General features: G+C 42.4%; 1 protein-coding gene across 3 annotated transcripts in view; it reads left to right on the top strand.

Moving 5' to 3' along the window:
• The window catches only part of DPF3 (double PHD fingers 3), a 141,865-nt gene that overhangs the window by 116,306 nt on the left and 10,845 nt on the right, over positions 1-14,714 (top strand). For all 3 annotated transcript variants that reach the window (XM_071558240.1, XM_071558245.1, XM_071558239.1), the window contains 3 exons: positions 8,972-9,084; positions 10,372-10,453; positions 11,479-11,671. In XM_071558240.1, the coding sequence (XP_071414341.1) occupies positions 8,972-9,084; positions 10,372-10,453; positions 11,479-11,549 (266 nt within the window). In that variant the 3' untranslated portion in view covers positions 11,550-11,671. The remainder of the gene's footprint in view (positions 1-8,971; positions 9,085-10,371; positions 10,454-11,478; positions 11,672-14,714) is intronic.

Here is a 14,714-nt window from a genome sequence, read left to right as displayed (position 1 = left end):
AAATTGGTTTTGTTTCTCGTGAGTGAGGCAGTTCTACTTATGTCTGAACATACAGTTACATTAGCAACAGCATAAATTATGCTTGTGTGAGAAAGTCAGACTTCTTTCATTTTCAGCATGTTCACACTGATTATCAACCATTTACCCGTCATGAATTTCTTTACTTAGATGATACAATACCTCATGTAACAGCAATGAGGTCACTGTCTATGCAATGGCACGGTGTCTTCTGCATAGTTAAGTTTCTTCAATATTAAAATGATGACATTAAAATAATTTCTCTGGAGTTTGCAATTTGATTTTACATTTCTGGAATGGTGCTGACAATTACTCTGGAATCATTCCTTAATCCTTCTAGAAAGAAAGTCAGTTCAGAGATTAGTAATACTCTCTCCTTTATTCCTTTTCTTTCCTCTAATTCATCAGTGTAAACCCAGCCTACCCTGTTCCCAACTGACAGTGGATTTTATGGGATGGCTGTTTCATGGCTCATGCGTGAAATGACCTCTGAAGTTCTTCCCGCAGTCCTTAATGCTTGAGGATGACCACAGTGGGTTGTCTTGATGCTCTCTGAACTGACTGGGTGAACATGGTCTGTTTTACATTAAGAGGTGTCCATGTCACTGCACTTCGCCAGTGTCGCACTCTCCCTCATAATCCTGGCCAAGAAGCCTGGATTGGGGTGCTCTGGGGAAATGATGTGTCCCATCCACTGCTGCCACTGGCCCAGGTTGGACACACTTTCTTTTCTAATGCTCCCTTGATACCATAAGCAGCACTGGGCAGTGCTGGCTGTCCCTGCAGACTCGCTGCCATGTGTTAGCCGGGCAGTTTCACACCAGAGGCACTGGGGAAGGACCAGGTATTTGGACAGCAGATGTGTGTGCAAGCAGATAGCAGAGTCCCTGTTCATGTTAAAGGGAGGGGAGGAGGGGCAGAGCCGGTATCTTGTTTTATGGTGGGGAGAGTTCAACAGAGGCAATGGGCTCGGGGAAGGCTATTCATGCTGCCATTTCCCTAGCATTTTAAATACCACCCCACTCCACTCATTATAGCTGGGGATTTTGGCTCTCCCGGGGGGGGGGAGATGTTCTAAATGGGCTGCCAGGGAGGTGGATTTAATGCACTGGGAAGAGCTGGCTTCACCAAGTTAAAAAGCAAAACAAAACCCAATCCTACATTCCTATTTTTAGTGTTTATGACCAAGTATTTTTGCTTGGTTGCTCATTTTGAAAGGGTTTAGTGAGCCTGCCAGTTGATTGAAAGCTCTGTGGTGTGTGAGCTGGCCTGGCTGGGGAGCCTGCAGTGCATAGCGACGAGGTCGGAGCTGTGCCGGAGGATTTTTCCACTGCAGTTTGTTGAAGGGTAATGAAAATGTCCCCAGGGCAAAGGGGATGTTGGCTTTCCAGGTTGTGGTGATTCATCTTGTCTGGATAAGCCGTCTTCCTCCCACTCCTGCATTTTCATCTCCAGTAGTCACCCCTACTTCTCTGTGCAACCAAATGCACACCCTGCCCCTCGCTCATGGGCGGTTGTGCCGGGGTCTCCCGCAGCCGACCCCTGTGAGCTGTATGGCCTGGGCACCATTAGCATTCGGTGCCTGTCCTCCTGCCCAGTTTGTGTTCTATAAATGGGTTTATTGTCGTTATTAGGAGCTATGTCCCTGGCATATGGAGCCCGTGCGGTGCCTGCAGGCAGGTTTCCTTCCTGTTGGTGTTGGTCAGCAGCCCGAGCCCTCCTGGCAATTAGCAGATCGTTACCCATAATGCAGCACTCAGATGCAGCCTGGTGGTTTTTCTGGAGGTCACTCTGACCTAATTCACCCCCAGGAATTGTACAGCGCTGGCATGACTTGCCAGTGCATTAACAAGCTGATGCTTCAGTACAAGGTTATTTGAGTGCTTCTACATTATTTTTCTTAGGCAAGAAATAGCCATTTTGTCTAGCAGCCAACAGTGGTTAATGGGGCCCAGTCTGGAAGAAGAGGGAGCCGAGTGCTAGCTGGTTTTGAGATGAGACATTGGGGCATGTGGCATCTCCTTTGGCTGTACAAATGGGGGCTGTTTCTGATCCCCCAGGTTGCAAATGCACTGGACTCGGTTTGCCACCTTGCTTCTGTGTTATCACAGCATCTCTGCAGTGAGCTGAGCAGTGTGTCAGGAGTGTCCAAATCCCTGCTGCTCAGCCTCAGAGAAGAAGACAGAGGAATGGGGCTGCCCCACATTTGTCCCAACCCAAATCCCCGGGAAATATGAAATAGAGGTGCAGATTTGAGCCTGTCCCAGGCAGTTTCGGCAGTGCAGATGTGCCTGGACAGAGGGAGACACCCACCAGCAGATACCCTGGCAGGGCTTCTCCTCCCCATGGCACACCTGAGACAGAGCAGAGGGCCTGACTGCAGCAGCAGGAGCCCAGATCAGGGTGTTTTCCCTGTGGTGCTTGGTTTGCACCAAAGTTAATTGTCAGAAGTTTTTAGAGGCTTTTAAAATCTGTAACTTCTGTTTTTTCATTTCTCCCTGCTAAGATAAATATGGCTGGATTGTGCATGCTGAGGTAAGGAGGGTGCTGGTGGTGGTGGTGTTTGCACAGGGAGAGGCACACACAAATCTATTGCAGTAAAATTGTTTTAAAACATTTCTCGATGTAGTTTTTGTGTAAGGTGTGTGGCATCTACTACCAAGGGAATGGTGTGTGGAGAGCAATTTCACTGACAAATCCTTAGGAAGCACAGAATAACTCACTTCTGGCTTCTCTCTTTGCGTGCTCTGGAGGTCACCCCTGAATCCCACGTAGCTCCTCCTGCTGCCACCTGACAGACAGAGTTCTGCTGCTTGGCCCATGCTAATCTCTATGCACAGCCCCTTCATTTTGTTTATGCACATGCAGCCTGAGCCAAGCTTTGCTCTCCATGTGCCTTCTCTAACCTGGACTCCTTGTCCTAGCTAATGCTCTTGGTGCTTAAAAATATTTCAGAGAAAATTATGTGGCATCCTAGAGTCAAATCCAAGTGTGAGTTGAGCTGGTGGGTGGCCTTTCCTCAGGCAATTAAATTTTCTGGGGGCTGCTTGGAGATGAGGGGTGTTTCAGCAGGAGCTCACTGTTTCTGCTGCCTGTGCCCTTTGGTGTTTTGCATGGCTAAAGGAACAGCAGAGCAGTGCAGGAGAGAAAGCTGGAAATGTCACCTGTCACACACCACCATTTCGTAACTTCCTCAAAATCTCTGGCGCTAATTGCTTTCAAATACACACCTGTCCTGCTTTCAGTTCCCATTGACTCCAGTTACACCTGCCACACTGCAACTGGGACTGAGCCACTACCTTCAGCACAGGGGTTTTATTTGTCCCATGAGGGAACAATTAAAGCGAGATCTCTTCTACCGGTGCCGAATATTCAAGCAACTGCTTGTAATTTATGTCCCTTCTTCCACCTGGAACTGGCAGTACTGACACAAACCACCTCCTCCAGAGTGCAGCTGGCTGCTAGTCATGGTGCTAATGCAGCAGAATGCCCCTTTCCTTTCTTTGGGCTCAGTTTAAGCTCTGTCCATTCTGTCCAGAACAACTATAGGGCCAGAAAATGAAATAATAGGAACTATAAGCTCTTCTACAGCTGAATGGTTTCAGAGGCCCATCAATTATTAAAGGCATTAATTCTTCCACAATTACTGGCGCATTGTGGCATATCAGAATAGAGAAGTGTTGGTCTCTGATCAAATCAGACCAACCAGACTATTTGCTGAAGTCACTGAGTCCTTACAGACTCATTTCTTTAGTAGAGTTGGCAGTGCTGGAACATACTGGGAGAAACAGCCAGGTTTTCCCATTTCCATCAGGACCCAGAAATTCACAGTGGTAATATTTCCTCTTCTGTTCCATCTAATAGTAATAAAACCCAATGGTGCCTGTGAGTGAGACTTCCTTTTTTGTTTGGTTGTAAGTTTTTCTTAAGAAGCAGAGCCCTGTGCTGAAGAGGTTGAGACAAGAATTCTTCACCTGCAGAATTCTTCACCACCAGAAAAGCCATTATATTTTTTTATAATGAAATACTCCTGCTTCTCCAATCAGAGAGATACTGTGGCAGGTGGTGCCTCGGATCCTTACCCAAAAACACTTTTGAAGGCTTCTGTTCATGAGTACCTCTATTTTAGCAGGCAGGCATATGTGTCTACACCTTAATACCTTCACATTGCGAGATGGGAAGGGCCAGGAAAATGCCAAGAGTTCCCCATCCTCATCCCTTAGGAATGTCTAGTCTTTCTCTGAGCGTTGCAGCTCCTTGAACCTGGGATTCTGGCAGAGCCAAGCCTTTTGGTGTGCTTGGGTGGTTTGACTTTTTAAGGGTCCTTTCTAATCCATCTGTTGTTGACACTACATGTCTGTAAGCAATCCTTCCTAGACAGAAAAATGAGGGCTAAATTTTTATAACCAGAAAATCATATAACTTATTCAAATTGCAAGTTTCCCTTCTTTTGCACAGATAATGGTAATAATTCTGTCTAATGTAGCAGTGGTCACAGCAATCCTTATTCAGTCTTAGCAGGAGGAAATGATGCCATTTCTTTTTATGTAAAACTTCCATTATTTGGATGGGATTCCTGTGACATAGGTCATTATATCTATAATAGGTATTTATAGTTGTTTAAAGACCTGAATAGTTTATGGCATAAATTCTGATGCAATATAGCCAGGAGCCTTGTGAATTTTCATCATGCTATTAATTAAAAAGCCCACCACTACACAGTGAAGATATGGGAAAGAATTGGAAACTGGCTGAAAATTCCTTGTATTCTGTATAAATAATGTCACATTTGTTTTTTAAAAAGAATATTTGCTTATTTTTCTCTCCAAGATAATCTCTGCCTTTGTTTGAAAAAGGTTATTGATTGGATTGTTAACTTAAATAGTCTGTAGCGGGTGTGACAGAGCACATGGCTGCAATTAATCTTGTGATGCAGAATCCATTATTGAAAAAGCACTAATGAGCCATTCTAAGGCCTTCACTGGTCACAGAGTGCCTGGGAGCAGCAGATTCCTCTCGCCCTTAATGTCAGTTTTGGTCTTTAGTGTTATACAGCTAGTGTAAGCTGAAGAGTTTTTTAGATTTTTTTTTAGGGTATTTGTTTTAAAATTACCTTTCCCATCAGCCTGCAATTGCACCAGGTTCAGGAGACAAGAATTGGTCTCTGAATGTGCACACCTCCCCACTCCTCTGACCAGATGTCTAGTAGGCATAATGTACAATGAAAACCAGTGGCATGTGAAACATGGATATCACTATAAAATATGGTCTCAGTTACAGAGTTCAGTTCCAGAGGAGAGTTTTGACAAATATGAGGGAGCTTTCAAACCTGATCTACACTTTAAAATATTGTTTTAAGACAAAGGGATGAGCTGTTGGAAACCTCACTGCAAGTTTTATTGTCTATGTTGTTTATAGATATTTCAGCATGACAAAAGTTTAGGTAGAGAATAGTTATGGTAGATTAGAAACTGTCAATGTTAACATATTGCCTTCTCCTTCAACAGAACTGCTCCTGGGCTGTGTTTTAGTGGTCTGTCTATTGACTTTGGTGACACCATAAATATGTGTTACTTCTACCTTCTATTAGATCTGTGTAGCTGAGGCAAACTTGTGAGAGTGATCCAGGGTTTCCCAGGGCTGAGCCACCACCTGAATTATTAACTGAAATCCAGCTGCAGATTCTTTGCTGCACGCCTTTGCCATAGCAAATCCTGTTTACAAGTTTAGGTGAAATAAGACTGTTTCTTTATATTAACCACATAAGTGATGAAATTTAGCAAGAGGACTTTCAGCTCTCTGGCTTGTGCACCATAGTGTCTGTAACTCAAACCATATTTTGGCCTGCTCTTTCTGTAAAAGAAAATTGTTTGTGGGCTAAACTAGCCTTGAAAACAAAACAAAACAAAACTTCAAAAAAATAAAAAGGGGGATTTGAATTTAACTATTGTATCTTGCCACATGCAGCTATAAGCCTTTGTGTTCAGGTATTCTGACACAGAGGGAATGCTAAGAAGTTCTGTGATATGGAGCAGGGATGGTGTTCACTAACATTGCCTCAAGAAGTCTCAGATGTGTGAATTTTCTCACAGGATGTAAAACACTGAGTTTTGAATGAAAATAGCAGGAAAATAGAGAGATCATGAAGAAGGAGAGCAGAGAAGGAAGGAAAAAGAATTTTAATGTATCTACTGGCATGCTTGCCATACATTACAGTGCCTCATCATGCTGCTGGCATAAGAAAAATAGTGTTTCCAATGACATTAGTTTAGGGTCATGGTACCACAAAGGGATGTTGCTTAATGTGAAAGAGGCTGACTTAGAGGCCAAAGAAAGACATGTCCAAGAGATATACTTTTTGCCTTACACATGGCATAAGCCCTGGACTAACAGAGCAATTTGCAGCTATGCAGACACTACTCTTGTAGTCACAGTACTTGGAGACAGAGCCCAATGGAGTGAATAAATTGGTATATTTTCACAATATATTTCTTCATTGCTACTAAAAGGAAACCACTGTGGCCCTTGCTCTACTATTAATGTTTTCTAAGGAATCCTCAGTCCACAAGAGACCATTTCTTTTAGGCTTGTGGTAGATGTGGTTCTTAAGAAGCACTCTGTAAAATGGGATGGACCACTTCAAGGATGAGGCCCCATTGATATGAGATGCATCACAGAAGACCTGCAGGGGTGTTTTTGAGGCAAATGAGTAACAAGAAAGTCAAGACTGATAACTAGAAGAGAGCAGGAATGGCTGCAAAGGGACAGAGATAAAGTAGTGAACAGAACCTGACCTTCATGTCATGTGAGAAAGGAGGAGTCTTTAGCTGGAGTCTCTGCAATGAGCAATGTGTGTACACAGGCAAGTGAGCATGTGAAGATGTGTATGCATTTAGCTGTGATTTATATCTGTAAGTTGGATTCTTTCTGTTTCTTTTCAAATGTGACTGAAGCTATTTAACTCTGATTAACTCACCTCCCTGTATAAGTTGTTTTCTGTGATATATTCCAGCACTGTACAACATTTCTGGAAGCAACTCTCTGCTTCTGGGATGAATTCCCCCCTGCTGTGTAGTGTGGCCCATTTGTTCTATTTACTGGTGTTGGAATAAGGTTTGCATTCACTGTAAATCAGATGTAAAGGAACATTTCAGTGTCACGTCAAGTTCTACTAGTTAGGTAGTATCGGAAATTATATGAGGTCCTCTCAGGAAAAAAGGTACCTTGTCACATCTCCTTTTGCACAGTTGCAGTTTCAAGGTCTCCAGAACTTTAGATTGGACTTGGTCCACTGTAAATCTCAGTAAAATTTGACACTTGTTTTGTGCTGACATTTCAAGGACTTCAAAACCTGGTGATCTTCTTAGCCCATCTGAGCTAATCAGTATTGTCAAGACATTTCTTTATTCAAAGGGTTAGGAGCGATACAGACAATGTCATTGATCTTTACTTCCTTAAACAGCTCCTTTATTTTCTACTCAATTTCCTTAATAACTTAGATATACACATTTCTTTGCTAGACAGGCTTAAATTTTCTTGACACAACCATGCAAATATAACTGGTGAACAAAAATCTTTATTACAGCATTTGGTAGAACCATAGGCACATAAAGTAAATGTATTCCCTACCGCATTATTGCTTTATCCAGCAATTCACAGTAACTTTTTTCTTATTGAAGAAGCAGTCTTTCTTTCTCCACTGTTAAAAAGGCACTTAGGCTGATGGAAGTGGAAAAGATTTTTCCTACCCATTGGTTGTAGTATAAGAACAGCAGATTGGCTGGAGGTGAAAAAACCCCATGCACCCGATGGTGTCAGTTTCTAGAAGTAGCAAGCAGTAGTGCTGGATGTGCATACCTGTATTTCTAGTTTTTCTATAGATGAGCAGTTGACTATCCCTGGCCTGACTATGCACAGTGTTAATGCTTATGTGTGTCAGAGAGGGATGCTCAGTATGTGACATTCCACCAGTGTGCTTATTGCAAGTGATTTAGGCAATATCTCAGCCTGATAGGGGTGGTTTGGGAGTACAGTACTTTATTTCAGTGGTGTATTTTTCTTGTTTTGTTTTGCAGAAGGAACACTGATCCTACCTTTGGTTTGTTTGTTTGTTTGTATTTTCCCCTCCAGAAAGCCCATTGCTGACCCTGCTACTGTGATACTGCTGTTTTGCAAAGCTGGAGTTGACACGCATGTAGGGGCGGGGGTTGTAACTCTGGCAATTTGTCCTTCCTGATTAGATGTGACTGTTCTGCTAGCTTTCCCTTCTTTATTCCTTTCATTTAGTTCATTGTGGGAGTTGGCTTGGGTTTTTTTCCTTTTGGTTTCTTGTTTTGATCCTGGAAGGTTAGCTGTGCAATTTGGTTTCTTCTGTGCCAACCAACTTTAGTGGCAGAGCTCTTAAAAAAATTAAAAGCTATATCCCTCCATCCTGTCTTGTGTCTTCTCTGTACGCTACTGCTTCCATTTAAGCAAAGTTTACAGAATTGCTCCACCCATTTGGACACCAGGAAGGGAAGCTGTGAAATGGATAATAACCTCATTTCCACCAGGTCCTTCGTTCCGGTCGAAACAACGCTAATTGAAACTGTAGTCCAATTTCTATTAAGATGGATGGTCTCTCTCTGAAATTGGGTTTGTTTCTGATGTCACCCTTTCTCTTGTTTTCTTTAAAAAAAAAATCCCTACAAAAAGCAACTCAAAGCCAAACCATTTTTAAGAGCTCTGAATAAAAATGCTTTGCCAATGGGGAATGGGTGGAGATGACTCTGACTTTCTCTTGTGCCCGGCAGCGAAAGGGTTAATGCCTGCTTTCCTCTTTGGTATCTGTTAGTTGCAGCCCATGTTGTGATCAGTCCATGTCCATGTGTGTTTTATTCCCAAATTTAATACTGGTTAATTAGCAAGCGATAACTAAGCCTTAACAATGACAGTTCTTTCCAATCTTCCTCAGGACACCCGACCTGCCTGCAGTTCACCACAAACATGACTGAGGCTGTTAAAACCTATCAGTGGCAATGCATTGAGTGCAAATCCTGCAGCCTTTGTGGGACCTCTGAAAATGATGTGAGTTCATTTATCTTTTCATGCAAATAAGCATCACTGGAAGCTACTACCATGCCCACCTTGAGGAGCATGTGACAATGGTGTGGGTTGTGTTACTGCTACTTCCATACATCTCCAAGGAAGAGCCACCCCTGACAGCAGAGATGGGCTTCTCCCAGGTGTCCCCATTCAGCCATTGATCTCTGTTGAAATTACCACAGGTATCATTTAGAGCCAATTAAGATGGCAACACTTGTAGTTTGCTTATCTAATAGAAATTAGCTGGGGACCATAAACTCTTGTTGCAGGGGCGCTGCAAGAGAGTAGTATTTTCAATATGGTAGTCAGGAGTAGATGTGAATATGTGATAACCCAAGAATGTTTCTTCTGTCCCTGATTTTCCTTACTTTCTTGGTATGATTTTTTTACAAGACCTGGTAAACATGAAAGCATTTAAACTGGGATGGCTAGGCCTCACCTAATCACCTATTCCAGTGATTTCCAAACAGTGAGCAGCCGACCAATGTCTCTCTGTGAGGTTTTCAGTTAAAATCCAATGCTAAGGGCCCTTGGTGGCCTGGGAAAAACTTGGAGAACTGATAGTGACTGGAGAACTTTGGAGGTAATTAGCTAACACTACACTCCTTATAGCAGAATAAATTTGAAGCCTGTGATTTTGGTTTTGCTTTAGCAGTAAATAAGGAAATCTGAAGCCAGGGAGCTGTTCTACCTTAAGAATCATGCGATACTTCAGAGCAGCTCTTTTCACCCAAACTATATGAAAGAGCTGCAGACCATATGGTGGGGTCATGTTATTTCCATCTGTTTCATAAGTAATTTGCTCAGCTGAGTTTTGGAGAACTGTCAAAGGTTTCCTCTGAAGGGATGAGATCCAGCACAGGGTCACACTGGAGCTCAGCAAAGCCTGTCTGCTCCTCTCAGGACAGTGTATCCTCAGACTACCAGCTTTTACTTACGCATCATGAGGTTACCTTGCAAAGGAAGCCCTTCACTTCTCATAGAGATTTTCTAGTTAGAAATGGAACTGCCTTTGTGATGAGAAAGGCTTTCTGCAGCCTCTCAGAAATAAGGTGGTTGATAATGAATGCACAAATGTGATGCTTGTTGCCTGTTACATTCCAAGTAGTCTCTTAGTCTCTGTGTTGCAGCTCTGCATTCCTAGCTGAGCACTGCTAGTTACCATACTTAAGTTTTCTTCTTAGCAAGAGACTAATTTACATAATTTTCTCTCTTTTCCTCTCCTTCTCTCCCTGTTTCCCTACTGTCTCCCCAACAAACCTGCCTCAGGACCAGCTGCTCTTCTGTGATGACTGTGACCGTGGCTATCACATGTATTGCTTGAATCCACCAGTCTTTGAGCCCCCAGAAGGTAATATATGTTGGAAGTCTGCTTTCAAAATCACAGTAAAGTCCTTGTGGAAAAGGGAAGAATTTCAGAAAGGTGATCTGGGCCATGAAGATTTAAGGAAGCAGTAGCAAATGAGAGGCAGATAGCACTGGAAAGAAAGAAAATTAATAGATTTGAAGGTCTAGTGTGATCTGTGATATCCCATTCAATCTTGCCTGGTCTCCAACTCTTCTTCCAGGACATGACTCTTTTGTGGGTCATGGGTACCTTGGGATGTCCCACATATCATTTGTCTCCTCAGTTTAATCAACTGAATTGAGCTCCTCTGAATTATGTCTTTGGACTTCCTAAGAAATCAAAGTCCCAGAGAGAAAGCCCTAGACTGCAAGGTCCTCTCTGGAGCACCTGAGAGAGAGTCTGTTGTCAGGAGACTGCTCTATGATCTGTTTCTCCCTCAGCAGTGTGAGAGTCTTACAGTCTGTATTTTATCTGGTATGTAGTTATGAACTCTGCAGGGGATTCAATCTGATTATACTACAAGTGGTTGTAGTTTGTCACTTTGCTGTGGAGCAGAGGAATCAGTTTCTTACCATTATGGATCCTCTGGCTAAAATCTGCAGAGAGCAGTAGAATTGTAGGCGGCATGTGAGTGTGAATGACTGCGGTTTACATGAAGGGTGAGACAAGAATAATTACAAATCAATCATGGATTCAGGGGCTAATGTTTTTAACTTTGGTAAAAAGGAAGCTAAATCAGGAAGGGAAAATTTTGCAATGCAGCTAATAATTAGCTAAAGTTTTCTGTTCTACTGGAAAGTGATATGTTGAAAGTGTGAACACCTCATTGCAATGCACATTCCAGCAGCATTGTAGCTGATGCAGAAAGTCTATGGACACAACACCAAGGGCAGCAGAAACCACTTCACAAAAATACAGGTAATTCCAGTGTTAGGAATACTCAAAATCCTATTCAAGTCAATCGTGACATAAACTCTGAATTCCTGTATTTGATGTCATTCCTATAAGAAGGATTTCTTCATTTGCAGGTAGCTGGAGTTGTCACTTGTGCCAGGAGCTGCTCAGAGAGAGAGCATCAGCTTTTGGCTACCAGGCCTGAGGAGCTCCAGCAGTCAAAGAAACCCTTTGCTCCTGGTGTTGCCATACCAGCACACAATTCCCATCCAGAACACAAAGACACAACCCCCATCAAAATGAACAGACACTCAAATACAGGAAGAGGTATCTGTCATATTCACTGTCACTAATGCCATCCCTTCTGGGCTCTACTAGAAGAATTGTGTACTTTTCTGATGCTCCGGATGAAATCTCGTCACTGCTATGCATGGTTGCTGCTTGCCATTAACAGGCTCACATGCATTATAGAGGGGGGAGGGTTGTTATATTGACATGGAAAAGTCAATTTTGTGTGGCCTTGTGCTTTCTGTTTAGTCTTTTTTTAAAAGAAAAAGTAGTAAGATATCTCCCAAGGAATTACTGGTGAGTACTTTTGCTAGGAGCAGCATCAGATGTTTCTCTTCACAGGCTTGACTGGAAATCTGTTTATGGAAACCACTCTGTATATGAATGAGTGTTTATGAGGGGTGCTCTGAGAGTTGCAATTAGTTCAGTACTTCCCAGTTCACTGAGAGAAGTACTGATCAAAAGTTTTGGGGTGACACTTACTTTTTCCATTGGGTCAAATGCCTTGATTTGGCAGATCTTTAGAAATCTGTTTTTAGTGTATCTGAAGGAAGAGCAGTACCAGTATGTACACACAGAGATGCTTAGAAAAGCCTACTGTCTGTGGTATTTCAGGATATTCAGGCACACTGTCCCAGTGCAATGCCAGCATACAGTCCAGCCTCATAATTTTTTTTTGTTCGGAAAATTCTAAATGGTTATGTATGTAACTAACTTCCTGTTTAGCTCAGAAAATTGAACAAAATTAAAAATTTCATCTTAAGTTGATCATAGAAAGTAAAATTGTCAATTTTCTGAGCAATCTAAAGTAAGCTGCAAAAAGGAACCACTTTGGCTTAGGGTCAAGTGAAGCACTTTTGATGAATTTTTTGAAATTTTTAAACTAAAATGTTCTGCAACTTAAAGTTTCATTTTATTCTGGGAATTTCCTGATCAGGACTTTGACTTCCAGCATTTCCAAAGTGTTACTGTTTTTTGTCAAAGTAATTAACAAGGTCTAGCTGAATTTCCAAATAATTTCACCCCCAAATTCTCTACAACTGCATTTTTTGGCAAATGAGATAATTTATCAACAAGCTTTCCCCAGCTCTAAAGCAAAGAATAATTTAGTGAACCTCTTGTGAAAAGATTCATAATGATTTCAAAATTTAAATAGAAATAGTTTGACTTTATTTAAACAAACCTCTACAGAAGAAATGAAGAAACAATAAGTAACTGAGAGCAAAATTTGAAAAAATTTGATTGCAGTTGAGTCTCTGAATAATTTAAGACATCACTAGGAGGAGGAGTACATCAAATAACTTTTACAAGATACATTTTTAAGGTTAAAAACCTACCACTCCCTGAACTGCCAAGTAACCCAGAATAACCATTTTCTTGTGTATGATGTATATTACTTTCTATGCATAGATTTAAGTGGGTTTATAATATAAATTTATGAGAGACCCAAGCAGCATGTGACTCATGTTGCTTGTACAAGTAGCTAAGGACATTGAAGATTATATTTGGCATGTTTATTTTGGTTGAAACTTTTCTGCAAAATTAAACATCCCTGAACACTTGAAAGATATGGTGGAAGAAATTTGGTAAGCTATTTTTAATTCCTTCTGCTAATTATGCTTAACTAGAATGAGCTATACTGACCTAATGCACTTTCCCTCATTATTTAGATAGTTTTTTCCCCTTTTGTGCTTTGTTCACTGAAGGTAGCTGTGTCAGCTGCTAGATTCTCCTACCTACTGTTGCAGCCTCTTCTCAGGCTGCACCAGTAGTACTTTAACCAGTTAAAAAAAAGATTTAGAAAGTATTTATCCTAATCATATTGGACCAAATCTCTCCTGGAGCAGCTGCACTGACTACCTGTGAAATTCATTCAATATCTTAGGTTTCCATGTGAGAGCTCCTCAGATGAGCTAAGAGCACAAGGAAATTTGAGTATCAAGTGTGGGGAGCAAAGATGAAACCTGTGCACTTGCATGACCTGTCTGCTACCTGCTGGGACAAAGCTCTAGAACAAATGTAGGATAAAGTGTCTTCCAGTGTGGCACTGCCCTGATCCTGGTGAGCGTTTAGAGCACACAGCTCATCTTCATGAGCTGGCACTTTGGGACCTTCACACATTTCAGGCTGACACAAAGTCCTGTCGCTGCCGTGGCCAGCAGTGCAAGTATGTATTCACAAGAGACACCACTGGGCACTCTCATAGAAAATGGGTGTTTTGGCAAGAGTGACTGAAACTGAGAAGTATGCATGCTGGAGGAAAGTTTTATGGCTGTGCTGGCATGGGAGCAGCAGATGTGGGTTAGTGTTCGTGCTGGTCCTCAGCTACCAGTCCTGCTGAGCTTAGAGTTCTGTCAAAAAATGGCTCTCACCTTCCAGTTTCCTAGTATTTGCATTGACTTTGGGGGTAGGAGCAGGACGATGTCTGCACTCTCAAATGGGGAGGAAAAAGCATGTTGTTTTAGACTGTGTGTCAAGCAGACAGTGGTGCCTCATTATGTAAGTCCCAGGTAGCCTAGTTGGTGGGACTGGCTGGTGCAGAATTTCAATGGTCTCCATCCCTGTGACAGAGACATTGCTAAAGGAGCTGTGCTCTCCATACGCACCTGCTTTCCTATTTTGTGGTTTTGATCCATAGCGGTGACTGTTTTCTCCCCCCGCAACCATTCTGCAGCAAACAGTATCTTTCATGTTCAGAAATACTCCTCAGTGGCCTTGGTGAAGTTTCATCATTAATGAGGCATGACGGAGGGAGAGATTGCTAGATCTTCAATGGCAAAACATTGTTTGCCATCTGAGATCAGTGAGACAGGGTACTTAACCACAGTGGACCAGCTGTGTTTCATCTCTCCAGCTTTGTGCTGTGTGCTGTGTAGCCAGGCAGCTCCAGGTAACTTTGGCAGATTAGATGCAAGCTCTCCCATGCTGAGAACTTCCTTCAGCTACAGCCTCCCTTCTTCACTAGCTGGGTCTATGATCAGGGGCTGGAACAGACCACTCAATGACATTTTCAGCACACATTCAAGGCCATACATCTTGGTGCACTTTAGAAATACTAACTGATCCTCCAAGTGAACAATGC

Source organism: Pithys albifrons, chromosome 6 (assembly GCF_047495875.1).
Source record: "Pithys albifrons albifrons isolate INPA30051 chromosome 6, PitAlb_v1, whole genome shotgun sequence".
Classification (NCBI taxonomy): Eukaryota; Metazoa; Chordata; class Aves; order Passeriformes; family Thamnophilidae; genus Pithys; species Pithys albifrons.
This window is presented reverse-complemented; position numbering and strand designations above follow the sequence as displayed.